The sequence below is a fragment of the Musca domestica genome, unplaced genomic scaffold, assembly GCF_030504385.1.
Source record: "Musca domestica strain aabys unplaced genomic scaffold, Musca_domestica.polishedcontigs.V.1.1 77, whole genome shotgun sequence".
Classification (NCBI taxonomy): Eukaryota; Metazoa; Arthropoda; class Insecta; order Diptera; family Muscidae; genus Musca; species Musca domestica.
The window spans coordinates 2,845,005-2,865,419 of NW_026712400.1; the positions used below are offsets into that span (position 1 = coordinate 2,845,005).

Sequence of the window (20,415 nt, forward strand, 5' to 3'; positions counted from 1 at the left end):
CTCTTGATGTAGTATTTCCTAAATAGGCTTTTGCTTCCTTGTGTTTAGCTTCGAATCTCATGCTCCAGAGATATTTAAGGGGACCACATTTTCGGATAGCTGTGGGATAGTGGACAAGAAAGTGGTGTTTCGGTTTTAACGAACCGTATAATGTTATATAAAGTGAATGGTGATCTCTAATTAATTCTTCCAATTTTATTAAATCGTCTTCTATATAACTTGGTCTTAAAAGTAAATCGATTATTTGTAATAATATTATAAAAACTTTCCAGTGATCGTTGGAGAAAGGAATTAAATCGCCTACCATTAAAGGTAAAAAATTAGTAAAACACATAGTTTCACTAGCTGTCATTTTTAAGTTATAGTTTTTCAATCTACATAAATCTAGTGGTCCAGATTTATTTCCCACTTCAATTTCTCCAAATTGGAATAAAGATTTTCTGCTGTTAATACAATCTAACGTAACAATATTTTCTTGAATCAGCCCGAGAATTACATTAGACATATCGTAGACACATATGCCCTCGAAAATGTCATGCATAATATCAAAACAAAAATTTTCAGTGACGTTAAAATTTGGTAAAGATTCGAAGATACACTTGTTTTTAATACCTGTTTCTTGAAAATTATTTTCCAATACATTTGAGTTGTAATTCTCTTGGTTTCTTAAACTATCTAAATGCTGAATTGCGTCGAATTGCATTTGGGACTTTTTTCTTCTACATACCCGGCAAAATCTTTTAGAGTTAAATGATTGCACGTAGCCTAAAATACTATTAACTGCTAAATTATCTCCAATAATTACACCTAAAATAAAATGCACCTTCTGAACACTTTGTTGAACACAAATTTCAACCCCTTCTTCTAGAATTTTTAACTCTTCTACAAGATTGTGAAATGAAACTTCATTTCCACGTTCTTTTAAATCCTTTGATGGTATAAACGCAGCAGTTAATATATAATCAAGTTTTGACAACAAGTGCTGTGGCATTGAAGGAAAGCTAATATAACAACCACATATGGAAAATGTATGGGTTCCAAGAGGATTATTAATTTGAAAATCATCCATGTAAAGGACATAGGGAATAACTAAATTGTACTGATATTTTAATAATTTAGTTTTATATAACTCACCGTTTGTAAAATTTTGTAAAACAGGTGAATTTAGGAATTTTTTGGAGTTTTCTAATGTCAAATCTAAGAGATTTGGAATTTTAAAAAGGGCACTTATCATGAATTTCAGTGGCATTATATAAATATTGGATAACTTTGGACCTAAACTGGGATTTCCGCTGATAACAATTTCCGAGACTTGATTGCTAATTACATAAACCTTTGGATCATCATAAAAGTTTAGTTCTTTTAAAATTTTTAAAAGTCTATATTCCGTTCTAGTTTCTTCGAAAGGATTTTTACAAAAGTTTAGTAAGTACCTTAAGTCTTCATAATTTGGATGATCAGTTATATATTTTTCAATTGTACATGAAATGGATGAAAGCAGAATTGAAACAGAATGTTGTATTTCTATAACATGATTTCTAGGCATATAGCTTTGACCATGTAATTGTAAAGACAGATATAAGGTTTTCTTTTTCAAAACATTTAAATCCTTTTCTATTGTATTGTTGTTAATAACAGTTTCACTGTTTGTATAATCATTTTCTTTTGATGATGACATTTCAACTGGCACATTAATGGCTTTAACCATTGGTGGAGCTTTTGTGTGATTCTTGTGAAGTTTTTCTAAATGAATTCTGAATGACGTAAATTTTGTAAATGTTTGCTTACAGTTGTCCTGAACGCATTGTACTTTTAAAAATTTAGTGGACATTAAATGGTCTGTTTTCAAATGAGCTATTAAAAGATTTGCCTTATCAAAATGCTTACGGCAACGAAAGCAAATATACATTTTGAATTGTACTTTAATTATTGTTGCAGAAATTAATAAGTGAAGTCAAATTAACTGATTTTATATCATATACAGTATTAATTTCATAAAAATATTTTTGGATAAAAATCCATGGAATTTGGCAGGCATTTGGATATTTTAAAGAAAGTGCATGAAAAATTTTAAAACATGTATCTAAACATTCGAGGAACGATTGAAATTTTAACAAATTGTGGTTAAAAAAAACATAAAAACCTTTTATATTGAAATCGGACAAACCCTCCACAATTATAAATGGCTGTATAGTTAATCCAGCATTGTAATACTTTTCAGTGACTGTATCAATTTGCCTTTTATAATCGTTAATTGTCGGTAGTCGCAGTACGAAACTTTCCTGCGAATCAGCTATTGTTACTTTTTTTCGTAATTTACCGTTTCCACATTTAAACCTAGCAGGTGATGGTAAAACTGAATTCAACAGTATTGCGTATATATAATCTTGAGCATCTGCAACCGAAATATAAAATAAATATTACTTTTAATGTTTATGATAAATCAGGAATTAAAATTTACCTATGCTGCTTGCCGTCAAAACATTTGCGAAGAGTTGTTTGCAATGTTCGTTATGAATATTTTTCCCATAATAATTGTAAATTTTTTTCTTAAATTGGTCCCATTTAGAAAGTAGAAGATTGCCTTTCTGTGGATACATAATATCGAAATCAATGTTGACCTAAAACGAAACATTAGTATCCATATACAAATAAATAGCTCATGGCTACTTACCAATTCTGAAGCTCTTGCATCGGACAACTTCGTCCATTCAAGGAGAAATGTATGGCTACTTAAATTTTTTATATCTCTTTGCCGTATGTTAAAAGATCTTTTCCATTTTTCGCAGATCGATCCCCAATCATTACATTCTCTTAGTAAGGAAGCTTTCAATGAATTTTCAACTGATTCATCAATTTCGGGAACATCTTTGTTACAAAAATTAGGAGATGTGTGAGTTGCTGCTTTGCTTGTGCTAGGCTCGGAAATCAAAAGCTTTATTCTTTTGGACTTCTTGTTTCTATACTTGGCATAAAGTTTTCCGCTTGCGTTGTTCTTTCCTTTTCTTGAAATGTAATAATAATCCTAAAAATAAAGACATATTATAAGTTAAGAAACTACATAATCAGATACGTTGTTTATATTGTTAATCTTACCCTCATTTCGTTTTCAAGAGGAAAAACGGAACAAATTTCATCCAATATGCGCATATAGTCTTGAGTGTAAAGAGTAACATTGTTGGTTAAAATATCTTCAATAATTATATTAATTATATCATCTCTTTGCTCGTCACTTAATTTCTTATTAACGCTACTACATTCAAGCGCTAGTTTCCCCTTCGAGGTATGTGTTAACAATTCCGTTAGATCCTATATTAAATAAAAAAACTACATTAACTATGCTTACACAAATATTACTCTTACCTTACCTCTGACAAAATTCCTTTGGCTTTTGAGCAGTTCGAACCTGTAGTGTCGGGAGTACCAGGAGTACTTGCAGGTGTCTCGTTGCGTTTCCACCATTCACCTATTTTAGATGGAACTGACATAGTTTCGTCATCAATCCCGAGCTATTGTTATGACAATATTAATACTGAGTTCAACTCTGTAAAACAAATAATACGTACCTTTCGTTTTTTCCAAGCAAAGAGCTTTTCTCTGAATTCAACACGCAGTCCCAATGGTGGCACTGCTTCCTTTAAATCTTCTTTTTTCAAGTACTGCAAGCTGCGAAATGTTACATGTGATGCTAAAAGAACAAAAAAGAAAATTCTTTGTTAATTACACTGATTAACTGAAAAATTCATTTTTATTTACTTACCTTTTAATTGTTCAAAAAGCGACTCCATATTTATTCCTTTTAAGAACTCCCTTAACATATAATCGTCCTCATTGTTTTCCGCATCTTGACTGCTGCAATGGTTTGTATCGCGAACCACAACAATATTGCCATCGATTTCTAACAACTCACCAATGATATTTTGAGGATCTTGCGAATTATTATTCATTTTCAATAAATTTTTTGCACAATGCGTCCTTTCTCTTTCAATAACACGGAAAAAATGGTAAATATGCAGCCGATTGCACACGAGTAAAAAAAATGACAACGGTGGTGCATGATTCATACACGGTAGTTGCTAAAATGGCAACGATCGTGTACGATTCATGCACGTCGGTGTACAAAGTAACAACGGTGGTGCATCATTATGCAGGTGGTGGTGCATAATTCATACACGACCGGTGTCATATTGACAACGACCGTGTGTGAATCATGCACCACCGTTGTCATTTTTTACTCGTGTGTAATCGGCTGCAATTACCAATATTACAAATGGACAAATTAAGCACGGCTGTTGTTGGTACCGAAAGTTGACCACGTCTCGGTGTCAATTTGAGCACGTTCGTGCACAATTCACCAACAGCCGTTGTTGAAAAATATAACAACGGGTCGTTGCGAAAATGACAACATACGTGCTTGATTTCGCAACGGGATTTTTCCCTCAGTGTATAAACCTTTTTACGAGAGCTCTACTAAATATGCATAGTGGTGTAGGGTATCATATAGTCGGCCCCGCCCGACTTTTGAGCTTTCCTTACTGGTTTTTATTGGATATGGGATATTACGTAAAAAAGTTACAATATTTTTATAGGCCCTTTGCAATGTGGGAGGACTTTGTTGGTGCAGAAATTTCTTATACCCCACAACACTTTTTGTTGGGGGTTCTAGGTTCACTTTTGTTACACCAGTCGTCTTCCAATTTCTGCAATCCTAGTTATTTATGCCTTCAAAACTTTTTATCCTGTCTTTATATCTCTACCCGACGGTTTGCCAACTTGAAATGCATTTCATTCTTGGCCAGTTGAAAATATTGTTTAAAAGCACTATGATTCTTCCATTTTATGGGGCTATACAAATGCGTGGACCTGAAAAAAAAAATGTTTGGTCATAGGCTGTATTACCGAATCCAAACTTCAAATACAAAATTGGAAACCTTTGTGAGGGAGGTACCAGAAGCGATGAGCCGTTGTATTCCATCTTCACACCAGGCCTTGGGTTAATAAAAAATATTGTGATGTGTGTAATTTGAAAACAATCTGTAATTATTCAAAATTTTTGCCCTTTGATGAAGCGGAACGATATTATCCACTTTCGCATCTGACCCAGCACTAATGTAAATATTAGGATTTGCAAAATGCAGTAAAATATTTATTTATTTTTATACCCTACACCACAAGGTGGTCAGGGTATTATATCTTTGTGTATTTCTTTGTAACAGGCAAAAGGAAACGATATAGACCCATTGTTCCTTTTGATGATGTGCATACAATCACATTCTGAGTCGATTTATGCATGTCCGTCCGTCCGTCCGTTGGTCGAAATCGGTTCAGATATAGCTATAGCTCCCATATATATTGTTCATCCGATTTGTTACTTTTGTCCTCCGCAGCCGTAATATGCACTCCGTAACAACGATATTCAGGGAAATATATCAAATACAGCTCAGAAATACCTTTGCTAAATTTTATAGAGATCGGTTCAGATTTGGTTATAGCTCCCATATATAACTTCGTCCGATTCACATTTTATTGTGCACCAAACGTCTAATATTTGCCCAAATTTGGCACATACGACCACAGTCTAGAAGGTAGTATGCCAAATTTGGTGAAGATCCGTTCAGATATAGTTATAGCTCTCATATATATTGTTCATCCGATTTGTTGTATTTGTTACCCACAGCCGTAATATGCACTCCGTAACAACGATATTCAGGGAAATATATCAAATACAGCTCAGAAATATATTTGCCAAATTTTATCGAGATGGGTTCAGATTTGGATATAGCTCCCATATATATATTTTTATCTGATTTCAAATTAATTTTGCACCAAATGGACAAAACAAGTCCGCATTTAAAATATACGAATGCTTCGGCATATTTATTACTTTGAATTTTAAATTATAATTATAATCATAGCTTGTATGATTGAATTCTCCCATAAAAACTTTTAATTGTTATGTGGAGCTCAACTAAATTAGCAAAGTGGTGTGGGGTATCATAAAATCGGCCACGCCCGACTTTAGGACTTTCTTTACTGTTTTTTTTTTTTTTTTTTTTTTGAAAAATTCGGACTGTTGTAGGGGCATATCAGAAGGAGTGGATCGATATTGCCCCTCTCTGAACTCGATTCAAGTTTAATAATAATATTCTGATGTACTAAGTTTGGACCAAATTGGATACTCCACCAGCCAGACATTTTGGCATATCAATTTGCTCGCTTATTCCAAACAAGAATGGTAAAAAAAAATCTAATGAAAATATACGGTGAAAATTCTTTAAAAAAGTATAATCGGCGTAAGGGTTCTATGGGAATTATATCAAATTGTAGATCCATATTAACATTATATTGCGAGAACATCAGGTATCCATTAAGAAAACCAGATGCCAAATATCAGTTAATTTCAATTAAAAATGTACCTAAACCCTTCAAATTTCTTTAAATCGGAGTGTACTGTTATATGGGGACTATGCCTAAACGGACCAATTTCACAACTTACTCCTTCCCATAAATGTGGGACAACTGTGCGATCATTTCGTTCCTGTGCTAATATCAATTGATTGTTTAAACAAGTAAGCAAAGGCTACAGTCGAGCGGGGCCGACCGTTGAATACCCTACAACTCTATAATAAACCATACAGTTTATATAGGCGAAGTACTCGACACAAGATATTAAGAAAAATATTTAAAGAAAACTATCAGGTTTCGTTCTCTAATTTTCGAAAAAATAACAACTTAAACTAATTTGCTCATTTCCAATTTATTGGAAGATGTTGCACGTAAATGGTCTTCCTAGATCTGGAACCAATATTTCCCAAAGACCTATAATCTCTCAGAAGTAGCAAAAGATTAACATTTATTATTGGTTTTTGACTGAAACGCATCTATATGAGATACAGACATTTGACTATATTCTTCAAAGAAATAGTCAGAAGTGCGGCTTTCTTGTATATGTGAATTCTCCAAAGAGTCTCTGGAATGGACATTTTCGTATTTTGTCAAAAAAGTTGGCAAACAATTTCACACATTGAATATTTTTGGATGGCCATTAGAAATGGCTTGGTTTTTGCAATGTGCGGTAACCCCCATTCAAATGTGCGTAAGGATCGGGCGATAATTACGACCTGCTGACAATTTTGCAGTTTTTTTGGTCCATTTCAACCCCTAAATATATGGCAATCATCTCCAAAAAGAGTAGGGCCATAAATGCGATCTGTATATGATATCCTGGTATCCTAACTACTTAGTTTTGTTAGCTGTAGAAATATTACCAAATGTTTAATTCAAAATGAAAATATGCCAAAAATATGACAAAATTGAAAAATATGAGAAAATTTTACAAAATCAATATTTTCATCTTTAGAGAGATATTTTTATGCGATTTTTTTAGACGCTTTTTCTTTCCTACCAAGAGGCCATTCTGAATTTATGACAACTGTCGAAATCAGTTCAGCCGTTCTCGACATATAAGATTTCTTTCAAGCATATCTTCTTTGATAGACATATATATCGCACATATTTTGCTATATATCTGATTTCTTGGATGTTAACATCAATGTAACGATCAGAAGTAACCTCGTCATGGCTTTATGATTTCGCCGGGATTTAAACACATAGTGTTGTAGGGTATAAAAATCGAATATATCTTACATACATTCTTACTGAACAAATAAAATTTTCAAAAACTAAACAAAAACTTTTTAAAGAAACTCTGAGTACAAATTTTGAAAATTTGCATTGAAAATTTACTGGGCCTTTGGGTTATCGAAACAATGTTTTTAATATTTTTTAAGAAATATTGAGTTTTCAAACACACCAATTGTAGTTGCGCCTATGGCCATAAGAAAATTTGATTTATTTTACATGGCATTACTTTTGTGATAAATCTAACCTGGAATTTAGTTAATGAAATACTTCAATATTTCTGGAGATTATTATGTATCTAAATGAAGACGTTTGAATTCATGGGTAGTGCCCCATAAAACATTATATATTGATAATGTGCGTAGTATTGAAAGGGCAACAGAAGGTTCTTTCAAGTGTCCGCCATAATATTCAATAAAAATCCCCCAAAAAAGGAGTCAAAAGGAACGAAAAGGAAACAGGTCCATTAAATGTTGCCGCTAAGGCACGGTAAAGTTGTGTTTCGGTTGTGTGTCTACACAAAGCCATCCGAAGTGTTTTTATCTTTTCAACCGTTAACGTATTTATGTAGCGTTTATAGCAATGACTCAAATATCTCTATGAAGTGTTTTTAGAAATATGCTTCAGCGATTTCTAAATGACTTTGTATTTTCTATTTGCATTGAAGTGTTGAATGGTATTTAATGGAAATGAAAGTTTGTGGAAATATTTGTCAAACTTTAAAGCTTTATTGAGTGACTTTATTCAAAAGATTCTGTTATCTGCATGACTGTACTTTAATATTTAAAATGTGTGCTACCTGTACTAAATGGTACCAAATTTGGAACAGTTTGGTTTAGGGTGAACGAATGAAGCTGGAATTTTACTTTTTATACCCTCCAACTTAACTTTGTCATTCCGTTTGTAACTCCTTGAAATACTCATGTCAGATCCAACAAAGTATATATATTCTTGATCAGCGTAAAATTCTAAGTCGATTTAGCCATGTCCGTCCGTCTGTCTGTCTCTCCGTCTGTCCGTTGTAATCACGCTATCTTTCGAACGAATTGAGACAGAAGGCTAAAATTTTGCACACATGTTTATTTTTCCAGTAGGCAGGTTAATGGGCCATGTAGTTCCACGTTTTCATATAGTCCCCATATAACGGTACCTACCTATATTCGGTATTTTGATGATTTTAGCGACATTATTAACGGGGATTGTTTCAAATTTGGTATTTGAAGTTTGAAATGGATAGCCTAAGACAGAAAATTGTCTGTGCAGGTCCACGTTTTCATATAGCCCCCATACAACGGTACCTCCCTATATTCGATATTTTTATGATTTCAGCGGCATTTTTCATCGGAATTGTTTCAAATTACGTACTTAGAGTTCATAATGGGAACTACAGTCTCTGACAGAAAATTGTGTATGCAGGTCCATGTCTTCGTGTAAGCCCCACATACCAGTACCTCCCTATATTCGGTATTTTGACGAGTTTAGGTACAATACCCACCGAAATTGTTTGAGACGCGTATTTCAATTTCGTAATGAATGCTACAGCCTATAGCAGAATCATTATGATGATTTTTGCTACGTTATTCACAGTTTATTTCAAGTTTCGAATTTGAATATGGTAATGACTTATGACAAACAATGTCCATGTAGGTCCACGTTGTATAGACACCAATATAACGGCTATATTCGGTATTTGTACCCTACACCACAAGGTGGTCAGGGTATTATGTCTTTGTGTATTTGTTTGTAACAGGCAAAATTAAACGAGATAGACCCATAGTTCCTTTTGATGATCTGCATAGAATCACATTCTGAGTCGATTTATGCATATCCGTCCGTCCGTCTGTCCATGTATTTTTGTAAACAAAGTACAGTTCGCATTTATTGCCCTATCCAGATGAAATTTGGCACAAATCCTTTGTTTGGCCCAAGGACAAACCTTATTGAAATTGGAGATAATCGGTCAAAATTTAGACATAGGTCCCATATATATCTTCGTCCGATTTGCCTTTTATTGTGCACCAAACGTGTAATATAAGCCCGAATAGTATGGAATTTTGCACATACAACCAAATTAGGCCTGAAAATAAGTATGCCATATTTGATCGCAATCGGAGCAGATATAGCTATAGCTCCCATATATATTGTTCATCCGATTTGTTATTTTTGTCCTCCGCAGTCGTAATATGCACTCTGTAACAACAATATTTGGGGAAATATATCAAATACAGCTCAGAAATACATTTGCTAAATTTTAGCGAGATCGGTTCAGATTTGGATATAGCTCCCATATATAACTTCGTCCCATTTACCTTTGATTGTGCACCAAACGTCTAATATTTGCCCAAATTGGAAGAAATTTGGCACTTACGACTGAATTGACTCTAGAAGTTAGTATGTCACATTTGGTGAAAATCGGTTCAGATATAGCTGTAGCTCCCATATATACTGTTCATCCGATTTGTCATATTTGTTACCCACAGCCGTAATATGCACTCCGTAACAACGATATTCAGGGAAATATATCAAATACAGCTCAGAAATATCTTTGCCAAATTTTATAGAGATCTGTTCCGATTTGGATATATCTCCCATATATATTTTTATCCGATTTCAAATTAATTATGCACCAAATGGGCAATACAAGTCCGAATTTAAAATTGAGGAGTTTTGGAAATGTGTGCTATCAACGTTCTAAAAGTAATAAGTGGTACTAAATTGGGCATTGGGTGAAGGGATAGAGCTGAAATCCCGAGATTTGATATTGAGGTCTCTGCAGTTATCTGGGATTGAGATATTGCAGTGTTTTCGGAAATAGGTACTACGATTGTTCGAAAAGTACTGGATGGTATTATACTGGATATTGGGTGAAAGGATAGAGATACAGTTCTGAAATGTGATATTTAGATTATTGATGGTATCTTTGTTTGAGATTTGGAAGGTAGTTTGGAAATATTTACTAGTTTGTATGAAAAGTACTAAATTGTACTTAAATTGGCAATGGACTAAGGAATGGGCTGCAATTCTCAAATTTGGTCCGAGTTCTCTGTTGGTAACTGGAATTGAGATATGGTGGTGGTTTTGGAAGTGTGTAATATAATTGTACGAAAAGTAATAAGTGGTATTGGGAGAAGGGACAGAGCTGGAATTCCGAAATTTGATATTAAGATGTCGTTTGGTATCTGCGATTGAGATATGGAGGTGGTTCTGAAAATGTGTGCTATAATTGTACAAAAAGTAGTAAGTGGTACTAAATTGTGTATTGGGTGAAGGGACAGAGCTGGAATCCCAATATTTGATATTGAGGTATCTGTTGGTATCTGAGATTGAGATATGGAGGTGGTTCTGAAAACGTGTGCTATAACTGTACAAAAAGTACTAAGTGGTACTAAATTGTGTATTGGGTGAAGGGATAGAGCTGAAAACCCGAAATTTAATATTGAGTTCGGTGTTGGTTTCTAGGGTTTACTTATGGAGACGTTGAAATAGTTTTAGAGAGAAATATTGGACATGAATCCATTGTACAATGGATAATTTTCAAAATGAAAGATTTTGAGGACTTTTTATTACAAAAGATAAATATTTTCCTATTATTCGTTTCGAAAAAGGAAAAACTTGAATAATATACATATAAAACCTTAAAAGTCTGAAAATTCAGTGCGTTGTATGGAGCTTTCATCAAAAAAATTGGTCAAACTGAAAAAAAATGTGAATTTTGAGTACTTGAAAGGCCTAACACCAAGTGATCTAAAATTGTATGGTGGACTTTTCGCTGATGTAGTAGCAGGCACTTGCTAGTCATACATCATTCTCTAAAATATGGGTATTTTAAGACAAGTGATTAGTGTGTTGAAACATAGAAAGGATGAAAATAAAGGATCTTAATAAGAATGTGGAATAAAGCTTTGGAAAGAGGAAATATTACCTTTTTCATAAACAGTTATGTTTTCCTGCTATTTTACATTTAGAAGTATTTAGGTCATATAGACTTCCAAAGTTCTAGATTCGCCCACTGCTCGAATAGTAAAATTATATTATTTATTTTGAGCTAATCTTCAAAAACTTTTTTCTAACTCCCCTTCACTCAATCATCTTTTTACAATTTCGTAAATAATGTTATTTTAATACCATTTTGTTCATCTTCAAAACCCATTAGATTTATCCAGAAACTAGCATTGTTCTCGAGAACGAATTGAGAGGGTTTCGGCAGAATTAATTTGCCAACTTATGATAAATTTGACCATGTCCATTTTAAGTTTTTTTTGAAGCATCCAAGCATCTTCTGGTTGGCCACTAAAAGGATGTCATTGATGCAATCTATTGCATTTCAATTGGTACTTAAAACTTATATATATTTTAATAGATAAATAATAACTTTGCAGCATTCGAAGCTGTTGTTGATGCTGCTGCTTGTGGAAGTAAGACAAATAAATGGCAACCAATGAAAAGAGAGTTGGTTGGGATTTTGAAAAAGATACATCGTTATTGTTGTTGTTGGTGGTGTTTGATTAGAAAAATATAAATGATTTTGGAAGCATTGAAAAGCACTTAAATATTTTTCCTTGTGGGATTTTGTTCTAAAATCGAGTAAATCTAACTTTCGTGAAGCTGAAAGGGGTGAAACGTCGAAGTTCTATTTTTCCATTTGTTTCTCTAAAATTGCATTGAGTATTGGGTTTTTATTATTGGGGATTTGCTATTTTAAATTGTTTTCAATGACCAAGGAGTACTTGAATTGCAAGGGCAAAGTTTGTGAAGTTAAGTAAAATCCTCGGAAATACACAAAATTATGGGGAGCCTGCAAGTAAAGATTTTAATTTGTTTTCGATAGCCATGAGTAATGTTCCAAAGTCTGGTTGATTGAATTTGCTTAGCTTATAAGAGATAAATAGTATATTTTATGGCGTTCTTCTCTGACTGAAGTGACGTGAACATGCAGTGGGGATCAAGGATCCATCTAAACGATATCATTAGAGTCTGGACTTCTGTTCTACGAAAAAACTCTGCAAATTAAATCTTTGTTGCTACCTTTATGTACGAATTCCTCAAGATACTGTTAAAATTATTCCAGTGACAGCTCATTGTTGTTTACAAGCGTACAAGAGCATTTTGGTGAGAATTTTCCAGGAAAAAATTATTCGTGATTGAATTCAAGCGTGATAGTGTGATTTCTTTATATTTGGCTGGAAAACCACAAGTGGCTATAGTTAGAGCACTCCAGCATTTAAATGTGAATAAATCGTTTGTGTCTCGTACCAATGCTCGTTACCGTGATACTGGTAGCTTAGCCCGAAGTAAAGGAAGTGGACGGAAGAAAACAGCAACAGCAGCAGAAATGGTGCGAAAAGTAAAGAAGCGACTTGATCGAAACACGCGTCGCAGTGGCCGAAAAAATGGTTCGTGAGCTGAACATATCGTAATATTCCATCCGGCAAATATTGAATAATGAGCTCGGGGTAAAGCCATTGAAGTTCCAAAAAGTGCAAGAACATACACCGCAACAGAAATGAAATAGACTCAAAAGAGCTGCTTCGCTTGGGCGAAAGTTGTGAACTGCCGAATTTGGTTTTCTCTGATGAGAAAACATTATTTGTCCAGTAGTTTGTAAACAAACTGAATGATCGCGTTTACTTGCTAAAGAGGTCAGCTGAAAATGTGCACATTCGATTGGCCACCAGAACTCAAGCGCCGGCCATGGTGGGGTGGGCCGCCATAACAGACTATGGTCTCTCTCCGCTCGTATTAATCGACCGTGGCATCTGAATTAATCCCGAATATTATCGCCTTTTGCACAAACATTTTGTCCGCAGACCTTGGACATTCCAACAGAACTCAGCACGGGCCACCCAAAAATGGATACAGAATGATTTTTCTCGCTTCATTTCCGGCGCTCAATGGCCACCAAAATCTCCAGATATAAATCCGTTGGACTGTTGTGTCTGGATTATTTTGAAGGGCAAGGTTAGTACTAAAAAATACCAAAATGTCGGTCACCTCAAGCAAGCGCTTCGCCGGGAGTGGGCCAAAATACCGCAGAGCAACACTCGGGCAGCTTGTAAAGATTTCATTGACCGGTTGAAGGTCATAATTCGTGCCAAAGGTGACCAATTCGAACAAATCTAAACTTATTTTAAAATTTGATGCTTTTCGACATTATTTGCTTTCATTCAATAAAATTAAAAAAAAAGCAAGTAAGCAAATTCTATAGTCGAGCGGGGCCGACCATGTGATACCCTACAACAATTTATTCGAAGTCCCTTTATGTTCAAATCCATTTGGGAAGATTTCGTTTTTGAAATAATGTCAACAAATGACCCTGTCCCAAACTCTCTTCTGATGCGAAATTCCGTGTCGATTAGTTTCCAATTGCTGTCTATAGAGGCACTACAAAATTAGAAAAATTTAATTTTTTAGTCCATTTGAACCCCTAAATGTAAATCCTAAGAACAATGGTCTTTAATTCTGACCCTAACCCTACCCCCCATGCAAAGTTTCGTGAGGATCGGACGATAATTGCGACATGCATATAATACCCCCAAAACGTAGTGTTGCAGGGTGTAAAAATTAAAAAAATTACAATTCAAAATTGTAAGTCGAATTGAAAAAATCGCATGCGATAAAAAAATATGACAAAAATTGAAAAAAAGGAACAAAAAATATTAACTTTTTTCTTGCTGTATTTTTCTGCGATTTTCTTAGATTTTATCCCAGTCTGGCAAAAGACATTTACGAATTGATAGGAATTGTGAAAATTGTGAAAATCTGGCAAAAGACATTTACGAATTGATAGGAATTGTGAAAATTGGCCCAGCGGTTCTTGTCTTATAAACAGAATAAATAAGATCTATTTCTTTTACATATATATGGTTCCTATTTTGCTATGTATCCAATTTATTGGCTATCAGCATCACGTAAATGATCAGAAGTGACCTTGTAATGTATTTTTGATTTGGCTGGGATTAAAAATATTCGCGGTTTATTGGAAATCTTCTCAGTTCCTTATATAAAAGTTAAGGTCGTTTTTACCCGCTAAATATTGTCCGATGACCGCTTAAATTGGTAGGCTTCTGCCCAGTCCTAAACTCTAACTCCATGTAAATTTCCGTAAATTTTCAACCCCTAAATGTCGTGCGATCATCTCCAAAAACAATAGGGTTCTATTCTGACCCTAACCCCACCTCCATTTTCAATTACATGAGGATTGATTACAAATTAACATGACAGACGGACGGACATACATAGCTAGATTGACTCAGCTCGGCGAGACAGGAAGATCCATATATACTTTCCTATGTGGGAAACCAATATTTCGAGGTGTTACATAATTTTTGGCCCAATCAAACTTATATATAAAGTATAAAAACGAAATTTCTCTAATGAAATTTAAACAAGTGTATATTAAAAGCAATGCATAACAATTTTATTTCAACAAATATTAGTCAAACAAAAATCTTATGATCTATCAGAAACCATCACAAATATATGTATTCAAAATTGTATCTCATAATTACATCTAACTACCTTGAAATCCCATTTGAAAACCATTGTAGCCATGGTGTTATTAATTTTCCCTATTCTGACAAGGGCGAGCGCACTTTGGTCACGTCAAAAATAACGTGTCCAACATTTCAATGACCACAATGGACGCGTGTGTGTGACTAGTTTGCCAGGAATTAATTCCCAAAAAAGCATACAGCCATTATTTAGGATGATTTAGCGGACATGAAATTTTCTCATTTCCCATACATGATTTGTTCCAATTAGACATTTATTTTTTGACTTTTATAGACAGCACGTATAAGTAGATTTATTTATTGCATCGCTACGTTTTCCCCAATATTGAGGTTATAATATGCCATTAATTTTGTGTGGTAAGTTTGTGGGTGAGAATGGAGGGTCAGAATCATAATTTATTATACAGTCGTCAAAGTGCAACCTTCTACTGGAACAGGAATATTTGGGCAAAATGTGTATCTAAAATTAAATTATATAAAGTGCTCAACTTTATAACTAAAATCAGTAAATAAAGGGAAAAATGGTCGAGGATGAGTATATGATAACCTACGATAATCTGCATAATTTCCTGAGCTACCCGTTCAAAAAAATTTTATATTTGATTATATAATATAATATGTTTATATTTGAATTTTGTGAAAAATTAATCATACCAACTAGTTATGCAAATTATAGCTGTAGAAAGGTTCACATTTTTCTTGCCAGAAATAATGTATGGAAAATATGAGGCATATTTATATAAGAGCTCTACCAAAAGGTGATAATTTTTTGTAAAAAGTGTTTTTACATAATAAGAACTTAAAATGCCAAAATTTGACAAAATTTAATGGAAAACATGGCCAAATCGTCAAAAAAAAAAAAAAAAAAAAAAAAAATATTTGAAATCGGAGTTATCCTTACAAGGCGACTATTACAAAAAGTGGATCGATAAGACCCATTTTCTTTACCAATAATTCTGAATGCAATTAAAAAACCCTATAAAATTCAAATCTCTATTCTAAATATTAAGAAATATATCTCAATCCATAGGGGTTCCTTTGTATGTATACAACAAAAAAAATATAAGAACCTTATCAACATTGCCGAAAAACCAAGAACTCTTGGGATTGACAAGTGAGTACTAGAACAGTGTTGGCTTTGTTTGTTCGGGATAAGATAGTATTTTGTTGTTGAAAATGGTCAGGCTAAATCCTTTTATTGTTGTTTTTATAAAGGTTTGTTTATTAGTGGAGAACGATGGCAATGTTTACCAGGGGGGAAGGCAGGGAATACCTAGGTTTCGGAAAGAGCCACCAATCCTCATCAGTTCCCTTTTTATACCCTACACCACATAGTGGTAAGGGTATTATGTCTTTGTGCATTTGTTTGTAACATGGAGAAGGAAACGAGATAGACCCATAGTTACTTTTGAGAACCTTCATAGAATCACTTTCTGAGTCGATTTATGCATGTCAGTCCGTCTGTCCGTCCGTCCGTCTGTCCATGTATTCTTGTGAACAAAATGCAGGTCGCATTTATTATCCGATTGAGATGAAATTTTGCAAACAACATTTGTTTGGCCCAAGGACGAACCCTATTGAAATTGGAGATAATCGGTAAACATTTAAATATAGCTCCCATATATATATTGTTCATCCGATTTGTTATTCTTGTCCTCCGCAGCCGTAATATGCACTCTGTAACAACAATATTTGGGGAAATATATCAAATACAGCTCAGAAATATCTTTGCCAAATTTTATAGAGATCGGTTCAGATTTGGATATAGCTCCCATATATAACTTCGTCCGATTTACCATTTATTGTGCACCAAACGTCTAATATTTGTCCAAATGGGATGGATGGCACATACGACCGAATTTAGTCTAGAAGCTAGTATGCCAAATTTGGTGAAGATCGGTTCAGATATAGTTATAGTTATATACAAGGCGACTATTACAAAAAGTGGATCGATAAGACCCATTTTCTTTACCAATAATTCTGAATGCAATTAAAAAACCCTATAAAATTCAAATCTCTATTCTAAATATTAAGAAATATATCTCAATCCATAGGGGTTCCTTTGTATGTATACAACAAAAAAAATATAAGAACCTTATCAACATTGCCGAAAAACCAAGAACTCTTGGGATTGACAAGTGAGTACTAGAACAGTGTTGGCTTTGTTTGTTCGGGATAAGATAGTATTTTGTTGTTGAAAATGGTCAGGCTAAATCCTTTTATTGTTGTTTTTATAAAGGTTTGTTTATTAGTGGAGAACGATGGCAATGTTTACCAGGGGGGAAGGCAGGGAATACCTAGGTTTCGGAAAGAGCCACCAATCCTCATCAGTTCCCTTTTTATACCCTACACCACATAGTGGTAAGGGTATTATGTCTTTGTGCATTTGTTTGTAACATGGAGAAGGAAACGAGATAGACCCATAGTTACTTTTGAGAACCTTCATAGAATCACTTTCTGAGTCGATTTATGCATGTCAGTCCGTCTGTCCGTCCGTCCGTCTGTCCATGTATTCTTGTGAACAAAATGCAGGTCGCATTTATTATCCGATTGAGATGAAATTTTGCAAACAACATTTGTTTGGCCCAAGGACGAACCCTATTGAAATTGGAGATAATCGGTAAACATTTAAATATAGCTCCCATATATATATTGTTCATCCGATTTGTTATTCTTGTCCTCCGCAGCCGTAATATGCACTCTGTAACAACAATATTTGGGGAAATATATCAAATACAGCTCAGAAATATCTTTGCCAAATTTTATAGAGATCGGTTCAGATTTGGATATAGCTCCCATATATAACTTCGTCCGATTTACCATTTATTGTGCACCAAACGTCTAATATTTGTCCAAATGGGATGGATGGCACATACGACCGAATTTAGTCTAGAAGCTAGTATGCCAAATTTGGTGAAGATCGGTTCAGATATAGTTATAGCTCCCATATATATTGTTCATCCGATTTATTGTATTTGTTACCCACAGCCGTAATATGCACTCCGTAACAACGATATTCAGGGAAATATATCAAATACAGCTCAGAAATATCTTTGCCAAATTTTATAGAGATCGGTTCAGATTTGGATATAGTTCCCATATATATTTTTATCCGATTTCAAATTAATTTCGCACCAAATAGGCAATACAAGTCCGAATTTAAAAGCTTCGGCATATTTAGTCCTTTGAATTTTAAATTATAATTATAATCATAGCGTGTATGATTGAATTCTCCCATAAACACTTTTAATTATTAAGTGGAGCTCAACTAAATTAGCAAAGTGGTGTAGGGTATCATAAAATCGGCCCCGCCCGACTTTAGGACTTTCTTTACTGGTTTTGTCTGGGATATTCTCCCCAGAAGTTATTTTAAAAATAAGTATATTTAAAAATAACAAGTAACAAAGTCTATAGTCGTGCGGGGCCGACCATGAGACACTCTACAACACTACAATATGGTGGAAGCTCCCTCCAAATACATTTTGGAAGATTTCCTTTTGAAATTATGTCATAGAGCACTGCCCAGATACTACCTTTAGCTTTTTGACCAGGGCCATTGGCCCAATATTTTCGCACTCCGTCGTGCTGTCAGTTACACCTAAATATTATCCAATGGTCGTCCAAAATGCTAGAATTTTTCCCTGTCCTTAGCTCTATTCTCAGGCGAGTCGATTGGCTTCATTAGTGTGTACAGGCAATTTTTTCTGTTTTTGGTTCATTTGCACCCCTAAATATTTTGCAATCACCTCCAAAAGTAAGAGGTCCCTCTGTATCTTCAAATTTAGACTCATCTATATGATTTGCTTGTCTAGGATATTTAGCTATGTTCGTCAATGAAATCAGCACAAAAAAGCCAGAAGTTCGCCTTTTGTGTATTTCGGATATCGCCTGTTAGTGATGTTGGTATTTTTTCACACAAATGTTGTAGCTCATTTTACCCGCTATCCTAAATTCTAACTTCATGCGAGATTTCGTGTCTTTTGGTTTCTATTTGTGACCTTTATAACGGCTGCAAAATCAGGAACATTTTAGGTGTTGGTCCATTTCAACCCCTAAATATATGCGGACATGTTTGAAAACAATAGGACTAGCCCTTCTTAGCCTAACCCTACCTTTTTCATGAGGATCGGACGATAATTGCAATCTGTATATAATAACCCCAACCTGTGTTGTAAGGTGAAAAAATATTACAAAATGTACACTTCAATATTTATAAGTCAAATTGGAAAAAAATCGTATGCGATAAAAAATAAAAAAATGTCACAAAATACTACAAAATCTATATAAACATCATTATTGCCATCATTTATGCGATTTTTTTAGAGGACATTCTGAATTACAAAATTTTTCAAAATCGGCCCAGACATTCTTGAGATATAAGCATTCTAGCTAACATCCCCTTCCTTTGTATATACACATGGTATATATCCGATATATTTACTATCGGCATCTAACGGTCAGATCCGAACGGTCAGAATTGACCTGTTCGTCTATTTGTGTTTTCGATGGGATTAAAAATATTCGCAGTTTAATTGAAAATTTGACTTTTTTAACACAAATGTTATGGTATATTTCACCAGTCAACTATTACCCGATGACCATCAAAATTGGAAGGCTTCTGCCCAGCCCATCTAATTCGATTGGTCTATAATTGCGACCGAAATCAGGAAATTTTTCAATTTTTGGTCCATTTCAACCCCTAAATATTATGTGATCATCTCCAGAAGCAATAGGCTTCTATTGTGCAACAAACCCCACCTCCATTCTAAATTTGAAGATCGGGCCATAATTGCGACCTGTAAAGTGATTACAAATTAACATGGACATACTGAGGGACGGACATACATAGCTAGATTGATTCAGCTCGGCGATATAGGAAGATCCATATATACTTTTCTATGTGGAAAAATAATATTTCGAGGTATTTCATAATGTTTGGGTCAATCAAACTTATAAAACCCCTAACGCATAGTGTTGTAGGGTATACAAATCTATCCAATATGGGCTGATATTACGTATATGGTGGACAATAACCGTAAAATCTGATGAAAATGTATATAGAAGGTATATAAAAATCTGACCAGATCTCGATACAATTTGGCAGAGGTATTTTCGAGGTGTATCTGATGTCCGATATCAAATATCCATGTTGTGGCGTTTATATTACGAATGTAAGGGACTTAAACGCCAAATCGGATGAAACATATAAATTTGATGTACTTGCTTCTAGACTAAGTTCGGACTGATGTGCCAGGTCATTTTG

At 34.3% G+C, this 20,415-nt stretch overlaps 1 protein-coding gene across 2 annotated transcripts; it reads right to left on the reverse strand.

The window, feature by feature from the left end:
• Window positions 1-1,490: 1,490 nt before the first annotated feature.
• LOC131806479 (uncharacterized) lies at window positions 1,491-4,443 on the reverse strand. 2 transcript variants are annotated; one of them, XM_059130592.1, is made up of 5 exons: window positions 3,761-4,443; window positions 3,567-3,688; window positions 3,369-3,509; window positions 3,097-3,309; window positions 1,491-3,025 (listed from the first exon to the last, which is right to left on the reverse strand). In XM_059130592.1, exons 1-5 carry the CDS (start codon window positions 4,062-4,064, stop codon window positions 2,477-2,479), a joined length of 1,329 nt encoding a protein of 442 aa, XP_058986575.1. In that variant the 5' UTR covers window positions 4,065-4,443; the 3' UTR covers window positions 1,491-2,476. The 2 variants fall into 2 exon arrangements, with proteins under 2 accessions (XP_058986575.1, XP_058986576.1); XM_059130593.1 differs by having other exon boundaries at window positions 1,491-3,309.
• Between the last annotated feature and the right edge of the window lie 15,972 nt (window positions 4,444-20,415).